The sequence below is a fragment of the Rhipicephalus sanguineus genome, chromosome 3 (genome assembly GCF_013339695.2).
Source record: "Rhipicephalus sanguineus isolate Rsan-2018 chromosome 3, BIME_Rsan_1.4, whole genome shotgun sequence".
NCBI lineage: Eukaryota > Metazoa > Arthropoda > Arachnida > Ixodida > Ixodidae > Rhipicephalus > Rhipicephalus sanguineus.
Window position 1 is genome coordinate 212,579,587 of NC_051178.1, and position 18,249 is coordinate 212,597,835.

Below are 18,249 nucleotides of genomic sequence, written 5' to 3' on the forward strand. Positions count from 1 at the left end.
AAGGACAAGAGAAGGAATGCACAGGAGAAGCATGAAAAAAAATATGCACAGGGTAGCGCTTCTCCTGTGCACTCATTTTCTTGTTCCTTCATTTAGTCAGCACCCTCGTTTCATGAATATGAACTCTTGCAACTTCCCATCTTGAGTTAAAACTACTAACTTTAAATGTTAAAACCAAGGTATGTGGGTGGGTGGCCACAAGCCCCTGGGCTTGGGCTGCATCTTCAGCTCTCTTGATGAGCCTGCAGGTCAAGGTCAGAGCTGCACAGCATGGCCTCCTACGGCTTAGTATTCCCGATTCCCATGGTCTTCTGCTGGGTAAGACCACATGATGTGCAATAAGTCCACTTATGCTTGCTATGCTTGCATGTATTGGGTGTATTGGTCAGTGTAGCAGTAGTTGTAGGCTCCAAGGTGCTACGTAACGGGGGGGGGGGGGGGGGGGGGGGGCATTGACGGGATGTCACACCTTATAAAACGCGTTGTGAGAATTTGTATCGTGCGAAGCAGTCAGCGAGTACTTCCATGCTGTATTTTGTGGCTTCGAGCCAAGCGTTACGAGGTGGATTGACGTGTCTTCGTAAGCTGTGTGCCCATCGTGGGCTTACCAGGCACGTCGACAACACTGGTGTTTAGAGGGTAACGCCGCCCTCACGTTAGAGTGCATACTTCAGTATTATCGAAGCTAAGTGCACTTTATGGTGCAATCATGTGAATATAGAACTGTTCCGCCGCCGGGAAGTTAACGTATGACCTCTCGGTCCGTGATGATAAACGCACGGCGCGCTACCAACTAAGCCGCCAAGGCAGATGCGCCACACTCTACAAACTCCTTATATCTCACACATTCTCTCTCGTACAGCGCTCTCTGTTGGTGGGGCAGGGCAGTGCCGCCATGTGTGAGTGGTGAAGAGAAGTATTGCAGCATGACACTTACTAGCGCCAATAGAAAACGATTCAGCAACGACGCAGTTAAAGCATTGCCTCCCAGAAACCTGTCGGTGTGCACACTCGTAGTTAACGGGTATCGGTGCTAGCGAAAAACACTGGCCGCGCTAGCATCGGGGAGTAGCCCTACACAGTTACGTTCTTTGCCTTTCGCTTAGTGTTACACTAACATGTCACGGCTCTTTGTTGGAGTAGTGCAGCTTCCACATGCACCAATATTGTTTCCACATGCACCAATATTGTTTCTCCGCCGCCGAGTGCTTCCGGTGCGACAGCACCGTCTGATAAAACTGCTGCAATAAACGCTGCAGAAAGGCAGCGATGTCGACGGGCGAATATCCTGCCTTGGTGGAGCGTGACAGAGGCCAGCAGGGACGGGGAACACCTGCGCACGTACACAGCTCAAGCTACAAACCTCTGCCTTCTGTGTTGCTGAAACACTTTGTGGTAGTGTGTGCATGAGCACAGGCGCAGGTTACCATATTACTCAGCAGCGCACACCGCGCCATTTCTTTTACGACGCTTTGAAGAGGTGCATATCGAATACCAGTCGTTATTATGTGCTTGTTGATTTCATCTTTCCACGGGATTCACAATACGCTTTGTCCAGGTATATGTTAACAACTTCAGCTACTACAACGGCTAAATCATGATCGTGGGTGTTAGTCGTCGTGACGGAGATGTACCACTAGGCGTCCACGTGGGTGCATCCAAATCAAATGGGGCTATCGTGGCCAAACACCAATAGACATTGCAAAAGCTCTCATATATCACTACACAATAAGCTCTACTTCTGTGAAGGTACATTTCACTTTGGTGTTATACCGATTCCTATGATGGAGGGATCAGCCATGTTTTTTTTTTTTCCAGTAATTTCTACATTTTGTACCAGAAACCTAGAAACAAGGTATAAAAGTTATAATTGTGAAGAATTCTTATTGTTCCATTGACTGACCTAACACACTGCTTTAGGAGACTTGAGGTTTAAACCATCTTATGTTGTGTGACTGGTGTGTGCGTGGCTTGTGTGGTTGGCTGTCCTTTCTGGTGGCATTGTTTACGTCAAGACGCCATGAGATGCAGCGCAAAGAAATGCCAGTCAAAGCACTCTGTGTGGGTTGAACTATAGGGTGGTTTTATGGCAGCCACCAGCAACACTTCCTTGTTGTAATGTGGCATGATAAAGATGTAATCTTTCTTGAGCAATGTTTGCTGACCTTTCATAGATCCAAAGTACTGGGTATGTGTATAGTGTGTGCAAGTATGCAATTAGATTGAAAAAGACAGTTACTCATCTAAATTAGTGGAAAGACTCCATGATTTTCACTGAAATAATTAAGATTAAGAGTTACATTGCTGATTTTGTTAAATCGGTGTTCATTATACCGAGAATTGATAGTGCCAAATAAATATTGCACAGTGCTTCCTTGGTCCCCCCCCCCCTCGGTGTTCATTATATCGAGAATTGGTAGTAATGCCAAATAAATATGGCACAGTGCTTCCTTGGTCCCCCCCCCCCCCTCGGTGTTCATTATATCGAGAATTGGTAGTAATGCCAAATAAATATGGCACAGTGCTTCCTTGGTCCCCCCCCCCCTTTTTTTTTTGCCTCCTGTGTAAATCAACCTTTAAAATAGTCTAGCAGTACAGCTCCTTCAGGTTTGTACTGTGAGGGATTGCATATGCATGAATTGAAAAGTAAATACTATGCCATATGTAGGATATTCTATATACATAGGATTTATTCATATGCGTGCAAATTTGTTTGTGTCTTCTGTGTGTAGGTGATCCTGCTTTCAGCTACGATGCCATCAGATGTGTTGGATGTGACAAAGTGCTTCATGCGCAACCCCATCCGAATTCTGGTGAAGAAAGAAGAGCTTACCTTGGAGGGTATCAAGCAGTTCTACGTAGCCGTAGATCGTGAAGTAAGTTAGACAGCATGACCTGCCTTGGGGCTCGCTGCACTTTTTCTAGAAGTTTCAGTACATATGCCACTATCACTAGTCTCGTATAGTAGGATATAGTACATACCGTAAAATCCCGAGCCGATTTAGTACATACCGTAAAATCCGGTGTGTGGAGAGCATTTGATAGTGCACACATTGGAAATGAAAAATGTCCCTTTTAGGGTGCCTCAAAATCGTGTCAGTAGTCCTTTAACCTTTCAATGTTTGCAAATTTACACCCAAGTTGTATGCCTCGATAGTCAGAATTGCACAGCTGCCTGTTGGTTATGTTTCGCGCACGTACAGCCTTTCAGAAATGTTTTGGTTGCAGTGCGGTACCACTTTTAGTGCGGATATGTGGGACTCTGGCAGCTTATGTTATAAGTGGTCCGTGCTGTATTTACTTGCATAAAGATAGCACTTTTTCATGAAATTGACTTAAAATTTGGGTGTGATCGTTACGCAGGGCAAGTTGTCTGCGAAAAAAAAAGTTACAGTATGGGGTTTCTACAAGAATTGCCTACTGCCCTCCTTTTATTTTTCTTTTCTATAACTGACTGGTCACTTTTATTCAGATTCAGAGTCCTCACTGTCGTTGCCGCAAGATTTATTCTCAGGTCTGGCAGTGTCATGACTTTAGGCATCATTGCAGTCCCACAGAAAGGCGAGAATAAAAACATCCAGCATTGCTTGTTGCAATATAGTCATGCTCGATAGCACAAAGGGGTTTTTGAGCACCTGCAGTGCCACGACTTAAAGGGACACTGAAGCAGTTTTTAAAAAAAATGACTTTTGAATGTGTAATCATAGTTTGATCCTTGCTGAATACGAAAACCAATGTAAGAGTTCACAGAAGTGAACGCAAATAGCATTTCTTTGCAAAAAAAGAGCGGCTGCAGCCACAGGGCTTTTTGAACTGCTGAGCGAAGGCGGTGACGTCAACTTCGGTATGCCGCGTCATCGGCGCCATCAGCTCTGTAAAAGAATGGCCTTCGCGATCAGTTCCACCAACGCGCGCAGCCAGAAGTAGTCACGGAGGCCACGGCTCCGCCAAAACCACGGTGGTAGAATAAAACAGGTGGCCCATCCAGCGCCGCGAGCGCGTTGCCGTACTGCTCGAGTTGCTCGCGGCCGCCGCTAGGTACGCGACGAGTTTTTGGGCCAAAAGACTCGCATTGCAAGCTCTCGATGGGCTGTAAAAACCGGTTTTTCTAGCTAACTTTGTGGCTTTAAACGGTTGTTTGTGCTTTTACTAGCTTGTAGTGGCTGTCTGCCAGCTTCGACCGCAAAAGTGAGAGCGCCAGGCTTTATGAAGCTTAAAATGTTTTAATCGGCGCGGTTAGTCCCGATATGACTGTCACAGGGTGCCGATTGCAAGAGACGCGCGCGTATTTTTTTTTTTTTTTCGAAAGCGTGCAAATTTCTACCGGCGAGTGTATAGAGTAAAAATAAAAGCATTTGGTTTTCACGCTATCGTATGTGTGTCTGAGGACAGTAGCTGGCGGTCTTTCCGTGGAATTGCATTTCTCCACAACTGCAGTCGCTTTTCGTCTTTCGGCGCGGAGAGAAGACACAGCTTTTCTTTGCACGTTTTGTAGATAGATTTGCAATTTGGAGCGAAGCATTTTCGTCCCATGGTGGCCGCCGCATCAGCGGCACAGATCGAGCCACCATGGTTTCAGCCGTGGTTCCAGCTTACAAAGTGAGCACAAACACCGATGCGGTCGCGCGCATTGGTTTGACAGAGCGCAACAAACGCGACGCGTCAGAGCGGATCTCAAGCCGTGGGATCACTTAATCACGACTACCGTGATCTGGCCATTATCATGAGTCGAAGGCTGATTGCGACTTTGCGACGCTGGTTGCGTCGCATAGGGACGCTCTTGCTCTTCGGACGCTTGCACCCATGGACGCCTCCGCATTTATCGAAGATGACCAAACAGAAAGGAAGAGACGCAGCTGCAACGCTGGTTGTGTTGCATGCTTTCATTAGTGGCGCGTCCGTTCTAAGCGACGGCAACTCTTCAGTGTTGCTCTAGGCCTCTCTGGTGTGATAAATACACCGCGGATCTCTTTCTCAAAAGTTAAAGATGTAAATTGCAGTTTAAATGATAGCGACGCACACTGGCCACATGCTTTCAAATGCGCCGGAGCGGAGATATTGGCCCAGAGTATACCTGCTGCCACCTTGCGGAAAAGCGGCGGCAACTCGAGCACCTCCGTGACGTGCGGCGCATTGGCGGAGCGGCGCGTCGGGCCACCTGTTATTCTACCACCTTGACCAAAACTACCGACGATGACATAGTTCCGGTCACGCCCACACTTGCGGCGCGTTCGCGTGGGCGGAGCAAGACGAACTTTTCTTTCGCGTGTTTTAAAGCTCCTGCTGCCACAACAGCGAAAAAAATTACGCCATCGTCAACAATACTGTTGGTCCTTGTTAACAACAAAGTTTTACCGAATTGTAAAACCACTTCAGCATCCCTTTAAGGGGAGATGCTATTTGATAAACGCATGTTTTTCATATATTACATATTTTTTGTTTTTACTTGTTTTGTTACTTTCATGACATTAAAAATCAAGGTTGGATTTAAAGTAGACATGGGTTAAAATCACATATAATGGGCACAAAGTGGCTGTTAAAAACTTCAAAAATGCGCATTGTTTGCAGTTCCCTGGCTAACATCGCACGGCTTCTTGCCGTTGCATTTCATGAGAGAAGTGCATGACAGCAACATTTTCAAAATAACCACACCATGATTTCAAAGACCCCATGAAGGAAAATGTAATATTTAAGTGCATGTCCTTGTTGCAGATGCAAGCTTTCACTTTTACCTTTAAACTGCACTTTTCTCAAGATGCGATTTGTGGCAACTTCTTGATTTTGGTACTGAAAGCATTGGAGGTGGGGGGGGTCTATGCTTTCACTCTTGGAAACCTATATGCTTAAAGGAGTACTGACACGAATATTTTCAGTTGTCATTTTTTGGGGGTCAAATGAAAGGTCAAGCCCACAAGAGCCTAGAAAAGGTAGTGCTATGCGCGAGTATGCCGTGAAAAAGTAATTACAGTATGTTTTAACAGCTAGTCTCGGTTCCTACTGTACCCTGACGTCACAACACGGTATGAGCTTCTCGTCACGTCCTCGCACAATATATAGTGACGTTTCCACGGCAGCTCCGCACCGTGGCTCCGTTGGTGACGCACAAGCGGCCATTTCGGAAGTTTTGATGACGCACAAGCGGCCATCTTGAAAGTTTTGGTACCTAACGTCATCACGACTAGCCAGACTGCTGCGTGAAGTCACCAGAATTTGTACTGTAGCCTGACGTCAAGCTAGTGTCGATGTCAGTAGGTGCGCCAGGGAAAAATTGACTTTAATATCAAATTAAAATATTAGCATTTGCTGAGCTTCACACTTGCTCAGAGCCGTCTCAGCATACAGGAGATTTGTATGGCAGAGTAAACTCTCCTTCGAAAAAAGGTGTCAGTACCCCTTAAAGGGACCACTTCTAATCAGACGTTGACTGACTGTGTCTTGGCTAAGTTCGACCATAACGGAGCTTGAAAGGCAGCTTTGCCGCAATATGGGAGTGTAATGAGGTGAAGCATATTGAATATCTAGGGACCACTTCCAATCGGGCGTTGAATGTGTCTTGGCCAAGTTCGACCGTAATGGAGCTTGAAAGGCAGCTTTGCCACAGTACGAGACTGTGATGAGGTGAAGCATATTGAACATCTAGGGACCACTTCCAATCGGACGTTAAATGTGTCTTGGCTAAGTTCGACCGTAACAGAGCTTGAAAGGCAGCTTTGCCGCAGTACGGGACTGTGATGAGGTGAAGCATATTGAACATCTAGGGACCACTTCCAATCGGACGTTGAATGTGTCTTGGCTAAGTTCGACCGTAACGGAGCTTGAAAGGCAGCTTTGCCGCTGTACGGGACTGTGATGAGGTGAAGCATATTGAACATCTAGAGACCACTTCCAATCGGACGTTGAATGTGTCTTGGCTAAGTTCGACCGTAACGGAGCTTGAAAGGCAGCTTTGCCACAGTACGGGAGTGTGATGAGGTGAAGCATATAAAAAAAATCTGAAGGGGTCAGTTTCAATCGGAAGCTGACTGTATTTGTCTTTCGGAAGTTCGAATAGTAAAATTCGAGTGCGAACCGAATCGAATAGCAAACACTATTAGAAAAATATTCGAAATTTCGAATATTCGCACACCTCTAATTTATACTCGTCAAAACCGTTTCCAGGTTCCTTTCAGCTGAATGTAAGCCTCGTGGGGAAGTCTGTCTCCCTATAATGGCACCCGTATGTCTGTCATCATAGGCAGTATGCAGCTCAGTGACACAGGGCCCTTTTCTTTCTTTCTTTTTTTCCTTTTCCTATTGCTAAACTGCTGATTTCTTGCGGGATCGTGACTTTTCAGTCTGCTACGATCTGATCATTGCGATAAACTTTTGCTACACGGCCATTGTGTGGGAGGAGTGTTGGTTTGGGAAGACTAAAATTTTGTACGCTTCGAAAACGAGAAACTTCAATAAGCACAGGGCAGGCATGGACCTGTGGTTTGTCTGTCCTGTGGTTCATGCTGTTTCTCATTCTTTATGGACATGCACCAACCTGCCCTAATAAGCACGCTTGTGTACCCTAGTTGTCCTCCTTGAGAATTGAAACTGTGTGTACCACCAGAGCAAACTTGGGAGGCTAGAAGCGAGCAAATTGAGGCTGTCCGTCATGTGACACTGTGTGCAGGAATGGAAGCTGGACACACTGTGTGACCTGTATGAGACGCTGACCATCACCCAGGCGGTGATCTTCTGCAACACGAGGCGGAAAGTGGACTGGCTCACAGAGAAGATGCATGAGCGCGACTTCACTGTCTCTGCACTGGTGAGTGGGTGTATGGTTTGAAGTAAATGTTTCACATGCGTTGGAAAAGTGCACACAGTTGACCTGATTGTACCAGTCAGACCTTCGTGCTGCTGCGGACTCATCTCGATGCCTGCATCCACAATATCAAGGGGGGACACTGCTCTTAAACATTTTTATTGGTCGATTTTGATGAAACTGGTGACTTCATGTACATTTGTGCGCTGATTTCAAATGTGCAATTATTTTTCTAGTACAGTAAAACTTTGTTATAACGAAGTTGAAGGGGGAGTTGTAATTACTTCGTTATAACCATTAGTTTGTTATAGCCAATATCCATTTCTACTGACAATTAGCACGCAAGAGAGGAGATGTACTCACCACCAAATCTCACAGCAGCCTGCCACGCAAACGAAAAACTGCCGTCGCATGGAGGAAAACTAGCAAAAAAAAAAAACAGCAAAGAACTGCTACTTAATCACGCCAAACTCTGCACACCAGCTGGCAGCTCACTTAGCAGAAAAAAAAAGTCCTTAATAGACTTCCGCCGTGTCTTCCTCAGACGGATGATGGCTTTTTCGGCCGCTGCCGCTATGTTGAGTCCGTCCTCGCAGTCATCGTAAGCGCCGAAGAAGCGGCGCCGCAGGTCTGCTGCATCCAGCGCTTGCGCGGACGTCGGAACATGGGGTTCGCCAACTCCAGGCTCCGGGCTGTCGTCGACACATTCGTCACTGTCGTCATTCACGACCCCTGTCACCGCGCGCACAATTTCAGCCTCTGTCAGCTCTTCGTTTGTCACCGCGTCAGCATCGGCACTGACATACGTGCAGAAGGTGTCGCAGTCGGGCACAACTCCGGCGTCAAGGAGACCTCCGGCGTCAAGGAGACCAAGACCTGGTGTCCCACGACGCCAGGTCTTGGTCACCCGCGGCACCCTCATTGGCGGCAGCACCGATATCTTCGCTGTCACTGCCGCTGTTGACGCCAAATGAGGCATGCCGGAAGCTTACTGTTACAGACATCCTAGCAGCTTGTAGGATCTCGATCGCCATGTAGAGGTCGATTGTAGTCTCGCGCTTCATGGTTGCACAACCGCAGTGCAGTTTGGCGGCAAAAAGCACAGTTCGATGTTTTTGAGCACAACGGCGGTGTGGTGGGTCTAGCAGTTGTCCAGGACGAGGCATATCTTACGGTTCTGCTTGCCCAGCTGCTCGTCCCACTCACACAGCCATTGTGCGAAAATATCTCTTGTCATCCAAGCCTTGCGGTTGGACACATAACTCACTTGGAGTTTGCTTTTCCCTTTAAAGCATCGTGGTGATGCAGTTTTGCCGATTACGAGGGCCGGCACCTTTTCCGACCCATCCATGTTTGCACAAAGCAACACTGTCACGCGGACCTTGCTCTGCTTACCGCCCTCGCAGCGGTCACCTTTGAGGGCCAAGGTTTTTTGCGGCAGCATCTGATAAAACGGGGCAGTCTCATCCGTGTTAAACAAATCACTGGCGCTATATTTTTCAAGCAGCTGTCTAATGTTTCTTGCTACGCACGCCACTGCAGCTTCGCGCTCGACGGACTGTGCTTCCCCTCTGACAGCCCTGCCAACGATGTCGTGGCGCTCCTTGAAGCATAGAGTTTCCTAAAATTAACTAGAGGGGACTCTGGCGCTGCGATCGTTCAGCTTCCATGGGAATGATGGGTAGTACACAAATTTGCCTAGTCTTCGTGCTTGCGGCTTCAAACGTACTTGTGGCTTTGTTTATTGCTGTGTTTTGGCGTTCGTTTCGGATAAAAGAATAGACCGTTGTGAACTTCGTGACCAGGTTTGATTTGGTGAGCCTAAAAAAGTTAAAGTGGTGAAGTGGAACTGCTGACTTTTGCTGCACTTTGTTTTGCGACAAAGCGGATGCAGCCGACGCGGAGCCAAACGGAGCCGAAAGAACGAAGTTTAGACAAATTTGTGTACTACCCATGATTCCCATGCTGGCTGAAGCGCGATGTATTGCAGCTCCCATAGACACTAGCGCCAGAGTTCCCTCTAGTAAGTATTGTAGGAAACTCTATGCCTTGAAGCGCTGCAGCCAGCCGTCACTCGCCAAAAAATCGTCGTGCCCCATGATGCCGAAATCTTCGGCCACTTTTTTCTTCTTGACGCCGGACTCAACAGCTTTCAACATAGCCGCCTTCTGCCAGATTGTAATCGTTTTGCGCTTTCGTTTGCGGTTGCCGTCGTCCATCTCCTGTCTAGCGGCGGGAACCGAGAGGGACGCTGTTCTGATGCACATGCAGCGAATGACAAGCAACAACAACGTGGCCCGTGGTCGCCGCGTCGCCGTCCGCACGCGCAGCAGGAGAGCGGGCGGGTCCACAAGTGCTGCGGTAGAGGGGAGGCCGGGTGACGTGTGCGGGTGGGTCCACGAGTTTCATGTGAAAAGGGGAGGCAGGCAGACGCGCAGCCTCGCGCGTGTTGGCAGGCGGCTCCTCGGGAACGCGATGCGGAGTTCTGAATTACCACATTCGTGATGGGACGTAAACCGTCGTGCGCTATAAGACATTGACTTGCTGGGTACCAAAATGATCAGTAAATGCTCGGTGGGGAAAAAAAAAGGTTCGTTATATCCATTGCGAGGAAATTTTAGCTTTGTTGAAACAAGGTTTTAAATACATGGGCGTCTTTGGGAATTTCAAGTTAAATTACGATTGCTTCGTTATATCCATTAGTTCATTATAACCCGCTTCGTTATAACGAGCTTCTACTGTATTATGTTTAGTTTAAAAGAATAATGATAAAGACAGGTCTAACAAAATTTGCGATATACAGTTGAACCTAGATGTAATGAAATTGACAAATGTCGGCAATATTTCGTCGTACAGGTTTTTGTTACATGCAGTTTCACGTGAAAATGTGCAAGTATCATGCAAAAGAAAACCAAAACGAGACTGACATCAGTTCTGAAGACCTCACCTCTCATATTTATTGAGAAGAAAAAAACTGTGTGATTTTGGCTTGTGTTTTCTTCATATATGATGACATCAAGCGGTGCTCCAAGGAAGTTAATGAAGTTAATTCATGCAATGCAGCGTCGTCATCCTGCGTGCCGGCGGCACGGCGCAAGATGTCCAACGTGTCCATCACTTCCTTCGCGGTAGAAGCGGCAAACAGTGGCTCTTTCTCTGATGCACCTTTGTCGTGACCGCGATCTTGCACCATTTCAACAAACGTCGCATCTGACACGCGGCAGCAGTACACAGGGGGTCGTTGTTGGCAAACAAAAGTACGCCAAGTTCTAAGTCTTTCGGCAGTCCCTCGTTCGCACTTAGCGCATCCCACGATTCGGTTATCTCCGCTGGATTTGCAGGCTCCCCTTTGTCGTCGCAAATTCCAGCTTCAACAACCTTTATTAGGGCCTTGGCGAAGCAATTTGAAACAGTCTAAGCTGCAACTTCTTGCCACGACATGGCAATAGTCTCGACCGCGTTATAGGTGTTGATCTTTGCTGTTCAAAGTGGATGTCCAGAAGGATCTTTTCTATCACACGATGGTGGTAGCAACACTTGAAGCTGTTGATTATTCCCATATGTTGAGTGGCTGTATCAGGGATGTGGAATTGGGAAGAAAATATATCAACTCCATGTTTGAGAACTGAAGGCCGTCAGCGTGGTGTGCAGAGCAATTGTCCAGGAGCAAACAGATTTGGCGGCCTTGTCGCTTGATGTCTTCATTGAAGTCTTTCAACCAATCGGAAAAGATCGCCTGCGACATCCACGTCTTTGAATTGGTGACATACTTTACCGGAATTCCCTTCGTTCCCTTGAAGCATCTGCGCAGGGCGATTTTCTTGATACCGTATATTGCCGATTATAAGATGACGTTTTTCTTTTCTGTTTTCTTAAGATGACCTCCAAAATTCGCGGGTCGACCTGTAATTGGAGTTGACCTATACGCGGAATCGTAAAGACGACTTATCTGTGGGGTCTGACGAAAGGTCGTCGTCGGATTTCCTGCTATTCGACACATCAATTAACATCAGCCACAGAGGCAGCGGAGTTGCAGCAACAGCTATCTCCCAACGGGCGCGCGCCATTTCCGGAGCCAGACATTTTTGCGATCTGCCACGACGACCGTGAAACTATAGCGAAACCACGCGAGGCGAAACTACGGCGCGCGTTTAGAAATCACCGTCGCGTGGCAATAATGCAAACTGCTTGAGACACTGTCTGGAAAGCAGCATTTCAAACGTTTGATAGAGGGCGAACGATGCTCTATAAATAAAGAGGAATTTATCTTGCGATGCGCCCTGCAGTTTTGTTTTCATACAATAGAAATGATTCGTTGGCAAACCATCGGCGTTCCACAGAAAAGCTGGCAGCGCCGTGGGGGCTGGCAACACTTCGCGGGGAACTAAACCACATGACCAGTCACATGCGCCCACAAGCGTCTTCGCGTCTTTTTGCACTCACGCCTGTTCCCCATTTCTGCATTTCACTTCGCTTGCGAGCAGTGGTGTGTGCGATTTGCGACGCTGCCAAGCGGACTCCAAAATGCCACAGCTACGCTGGCAACAGTACAGCACTGCTTTCAAGAGGCAAGCGATCCTCTACGCAGTCGGAAAGCAGCGTTGAAGCGTGCATGAGGGAATGGAGAACACAAAGGACCAAGATTTTCGCGTGCGCTGCTACACGCCGGTCCTTTCGCGGACCAAAGTCGTGACGATACCCTGCCGTTGGGGAGGCGGTTCGAGATTGGGTTCACGACCAGAGAAGCAAGAGCCTGAGTGTTTGCTGCGATGATATTGAAGCAAAAGCACGTACTGTCGCAAAGGATATGTGCATCCCGCAAACAGAGTTCAAAGTATCCGAGAAATGGATCAACAATGCCTGGTATGGACTGCCAACCGATATAGTCCACGCGGTGTTTTCCACGTGCGGCATCTCAGTACAACCGGCACCCGTTCCGACGGCGAGCTGCAGCAGTGGCTCACACGATGGCAATGACTGCGACTGCGTCCTTCTCTCAAGCGACGACAAGTTGTAAGCAATGTTTCACGGGCAAATAAATGTTTCTTTGCATCACTCCCTCTTCTGAAAAACTTATTGGTTCACTATGGCCGCAGCATGAGGCTGTGTTCGCAGTCAACTTTTTTTTCCCGTAGAAGGGGTTGGAAGTTGGCAGGTCGACTTATAATCGCATTCGACTTATAATCGGCAATATACGGTAACCAACGGGACCAGTTTGCCACTGCCATCGCTGTTGGCGCAAAGGAAAAGCGTCACGCGGAGTTTGCTTTGCTTGCCTCCGTGGCAATCTTCTACTTAAAGGGGCCCTGCAACACTTTTTGAGCAGTCAAAAAGCGCTGCCAATCGGTAGTCGAGGCTCCCGAGAACATGCGAGCCAAATATTATAGCGAAGCGAGCGGCCTGGAATTTACGATAAATTCTCAGTCAGCTGAAAATTGCTCCCTCTTCTCTCGACAAATTATGTATTAGTCCGCAATATATGACGCGATTGTCGGTGTTCCACCATTGGCTGATGTTATAATCACGATAACACCCTCATTATTACCTTCGTTGTTAATTTTGAGTTCAATAAGTAGATAATATGTATGTTTATATTGTGTTATGCCGTTAAAACACCGAACAAACATCCGGTCTCACCGACAGCTCGTCTGCTCGTAGTTGCGTGGTTACGTTTTCTTCATGCGCAGTGCCGAAATCGTGAATATTTCTGTGCTTTTGACCATCGCCGGTTGCTGTTGAGAGTGGCAGCCGTTCGAGTGTTGCCTCGTCAGCTGGAAACTGCATCATCGGCACGTTCTCACGACCGACCGAGGCAGCGGTGCAGCATTTCTCCGATAACAATGCTGGCGCCGGCTAGGTTATGATACCTGTGTTCACTGTATGGCGAGAGTCCCGTTCGCTGTGTGTTCAGTATGTCATCGAGCCGTACCTCGGCGTATCCTCCCCGTAGTGTCACGTTCCCGAGAAACCGCGACACAGCAACCAAGCAGACTCGCATTTTCACGGTAGCTGCAGACAGCCGGGGGATGGGTCCGCGCCGGCCCGATGCCCCACAATCCTTTCTTCTAGTCTTTAGTTCTTTGTTGTCAGCCCACACTCGCTGTGCGCCCACATTGGAAGAGCAAACAGCATCGAAGTACCGCCACTAGGAGAAGGGTGCACGCAGCTTTGCAGTGTTGAATACGATTCAAGCGCGAGCAGTGCGACGAGGCGGTGTATCGGAGTGTGGGTCGAAACCCACCTCAGCTGTCATTCGTTCCAAACGCGCACGCAGGTTTGCGTCCATGGTTGGCAGAGCGATGAAAACACTACGGCAGTTCGAGGTGCACACCCAACATTACCAAACCGACTCGCAGTTTTCAAGCACGCGCGATACACGGTGCGATGGGCTCCGCTCGACGACGACCGCGCAAGCCGACCGGAAGTGGCGCCACAGACCACGTGGTTACGCCCAGACGCCAGAGAGAAAAAAATGAAGAAAAAAAATGTTGTACCGGCAGTCATCACTGACTGACTCAAAGGCCGGATGTCGCGAATTCGCGACATACCACAGAAGCGAGGGTCGCGCAGGAAATAACGTGCCTCAAAACAACGTGACATGTCGTGTGCGACCTCTTGTATGTGTGCATATCGAAAAAATTTTATAGGAGAAGGAACTTACGTTCTCGCGCAGAAAACAACGAAGAAGTGAGAGCCGTTGCACGTGCTTCGCGCTCTCCGGCATCTGATGCACAACACTGGGTTCCAGCTTGCAATACCTTTCATGCAATGGCGCTAGATGTCTCGTGCTGAAAGGTACGTTCGCCGCAAATACGTGACACCCGCCGGTGAAGCCATCAACGCGTTTCGTGTGTTACTTAATCGGCGTCTTTCGGTATGTCGCGAATTCGCGACAACCGGCAGTAAAGGGTTAAGGAATTTCAAATACCCCGCCACGATGGTCTAGTGGTTATGGCGTTCGACTGCTGACCCGAAGGTTGGGGGATCGAATCTTGGCCGCGGCAGCTTCATTTTCGATGGAGGCTAAAACGTTTGTGGCCCGTGTACTTAGATTTAGGTGCAGGTTAAAGAACCCCAGGTGGTTGAAATTTCTGGAGCCCTCCACTACAGCGTCTCTCATAATCATATCGTGGTTTTGGGACGTCATACCCCAGATACAACAACATACAAGGAATTTCAAATGTAGTGAAGCTGCTATTACAGCTGCAGGTTTCATATTGGTCATCCTCGGCAAAGGAAATTTAACACACTGGAGCAAAATGGGGCAACCAAAACGAAACTGCCGATCGCGGAAGAGATCAACATTCAGCGAACACATGTAAGCAGTGTATGCAGAGTCTGTGCGTGGAGGAACTCTTCCACACTGAGTGTGCCTTCTGTGTGTCTAGAGAACTGGCCGACGCTAGCATGGCAGGACAACAAGGCACTGACCATGTATATGACAGTAATGCTCTTGTTTGGGCTAGTTGGTGCATTCTTCAACACTTAAACGGGCCAACAAAATGCAAGGATGGAGAAAGGAGCGTGCACAAGGCAGGCGCAGACAGTGTAGTGTCTGCACTGCTTGAATAGGGTGCTTGCACAGTGCACTGTCAACAACAGTTGGGAGGCCAAAATCTGCTGTCGTAGTGGTAACGTATCTCTAGTGCCATTTCTTTAGCAAGAACTTTATAATGTTGTACTGCTTTTGCAGCTGAAATGGCTTATAAGCAGCGTGCTAGTCCTTACGCTTGTGTTCTTTTCTCATTGCTGCTAGCACGGAGACATGGGCCAAAAGGAACGAGACGTGATCATGCGCGAGTTCCGGTCAGGCTCAAGTCGAGTGTTGATCACGACTGACCTGCTTGCCCGGGGCATCGATGTTCAACAAGTGTCCTTGGTCATCAACTTTGACCTGCCCACCAACAGGGAAAACTACATCCACAGGTGCGTGTTGATAATATGCAGTAAAGTAACAAGATGGTGACTGCATGCACTTTCTACGCTCTGCTGTATGAAGAATTTACTGAACGATAGCGCATCATAAGGAGTCATCCTATCTATAGTTGGGTGCAACTTTAGAAGACAGGAGAGGGTGCCCAGATAACCGAAGCGCAGCAGCCAATTGCCTTCGCAACTAAAGAAATACTCCCGCTCCAAAAATTGACTGCTCCGTCGGCGGTGTCACCAGCCGTCCGGCTCATGGCATCACCTGAAGTGCGCGCCTATTGGTGGATGCCCGTCTATAGGGCCCTGTGCTTCTTTAATTTTTTTCATTTTATGTTCATTTGGTGAAACTTACTATATTGTCGCGTGGCTGCGACGGTGAAAAAGGCAAGGCAGCTGTCGGTAGGTTCAAAACGAAACTCTTTATTTGGGTGTACTTGTGCCTGGCAAATGAAGTCGCAGTACAAGCAATACACGCTGTACACTGCTTGCGGCGAACAGTGTCGGCCGTCAGTAATTTGATCTGTGGTTAGGCGCGTCGGCATTTATACATGCGGCATGGAACATTTCAGTCTTATCGCTGGTGGCCGCACTAGTTCCAGAATAAACTCAATTGTTTGTGCTTTCAAGCCTATCAGACAATTCTAAAATCTGGAAGGCTCCCGGAGATTCGGTTGCGGTTTGCAGAAGGCAGTGGTTGTACGTGTAATGGACCGGTTACCTAGAGATACACTAAGTGTGCATGGGAATATGAGGGGTATGACAGCTGTGAATATTGCGCATTTTTGATATGATTCCGTTGTACTGCTCCACGCTGATCCAAAGGCATAAAAATTTCAAAAATTGCGCCTAACTGCTCCAAAGCTGCCTTGAAGGGGCCATGACACAGTCGCCGAAAGATTTGTGGGTTGCAGCAAAAACTAGAAGTAGAGCGTCTATTATGCCTATACAGATTTTAAGGGGGGACGCGGCCCTTGAAAACCGAAAAATCGCGAACAAGTCGATTTTTGAAAAACCACATTTTTGGGTTGTATGTCTCATAAACTACCTATTCTGTAATTATCAGCATCTAATTCAACCGCAAAGTGGAAAAAAAGTGCTATTTTCGAGGCCGCCGCGGCATCCAAAACACGCGCAAATCGCGAAATCAAACCAAACTTCGCGCGCGCGCCATTCCCAGACCATGCGATCGTCCCGCGCCATCTTGGTGTTGTTTTGACCGTGAATTCTTTCTCTCTCGTTTGCCGCCTTGCAAAATGGCGTCGGCGGCACGGTTGAGACGCTATTGGCGTTTTCCTGCGATGCGATGCAGAGCGCTGATTGGCTAGAGCAGCGCATTCATATCTCGCGGGAGAAAGCGCGCCCGCCATTGGCTGCTGCGCAGCAGCGGGGGCGGTCGCTCCCGTCGATGGTGCGTCCAGCGCGCTCGCCTCGTTGTTGTTCTCTGCACCATACGCCTGGATAGACGTCTGCTTACGAGCCGCTCTTCGCCTTGCGCGATCTTTTCGATCATTTTCGCTTCTTTTTTTCTTTTTGCACTACTTCTGTGCCCTTCGTCTTTGTTGTTGCGGGCGATGCCGGCAATGAAGCCGAAAACAGTGCCGAGGTCCGGTGCGCGGAGGCGCGCTATGCGGCTTGTACGAGCATCGAAATTCCGCGATTCTGCTGCGGGTGCGGACTACGTAGACGCTTGCAGCGGCGGAACTGTGCTGTAGGCTGTCGCCAGTCGAGAATCCGATACATCGAGTGTGGCTGGAGCCGCAAATGCACCGAGTGTTTCCGAGATCGCCGCACGCGACACGTGCTCCGTATCGGTGCCATCGAGCGTGACACCGAGTGTTTCTGAGATCGCCGGACCCAGCACTTCGTCGGAATCGGTGCCATCGAGCGTGACACCGTCGCACCGAGTGTTTCTGAGATCGCCGGACCCAGCACCTTGACTGAATCGGTGCCATCGAGCGTGAGTGGACCGTCGCTCCATCTGCGGACGCGTTTCCTAACGAAGGAAGAAATCGATGCGAATGCGAAACGTCGTGACGCGGCTCGCGCTGAACTGGAGACACAAAATGCATCAGTCATTCCACTCTATTTTGTGGTCCCTGATGCCGAAAGAACAGCACTACATGAAGCAGTGCTGCAAAGCAACCCAAGTGATATCGGACTCCATTGGACTTCAACCAGGTCACCTGGCCGTCCAGCGAGCTCCTGAAAAAAATGCTTTACGCGTAAAAAAAATTCCAAAGGACACCTAGAGAAGATGGAGGGAAGACAAAAGAGGCAAAGAGTGCACAAGGACACTTCAAGCTACTCTGCAGGAGCTTTTTGAGAAAAACACATGTATTGAACTTTCAAAGCCCGTTTTCTCAGAATGGATTTTTTAGCTAGTTGTGGTGCTGAGGAAAGCGATTTCTCAAGAACTGCTCATCAGATTTGCGTGCAGTTTTTTTTATTCTGTTCCTGGATGATCTGGCCAGGGTATAACAAGCTGCTTTTTTTAAAAACTGGTGCTGATAATTAATAACAAACAA

At 48.4% G+C, this 18,249-nt stretch overlaps 1 protein-coding gene across 1 annotated transcript in view; it reads left to right on the plus strand.

Moving 5' to 3' along the window:
* LOC119388254 (eukaryotic initiation factor 4A-I) overlaps nt 1-18,249 on the plus strand; it is an 84,592-nt gene that overhangs the window by 43,966 nt on the left and 22,377 nt on the right. The window contains exons 6-8 of the mRNA XM_037655926.2: nt 2,733-2,876; nt 7,661-7,798; nt 15,552-15,721. Of these exons, the coding sequence (XP_037511854.1) occupies nt 2,733-2,876; nt 7,661-7,798; nt 15,552-15,721 (452 nt within the window). The remainder of the gene's footprint in view (nt 1-2,732; nt 2,877-7,660; nt 7,799-15,551; nt 15,722-18,249) is intronic.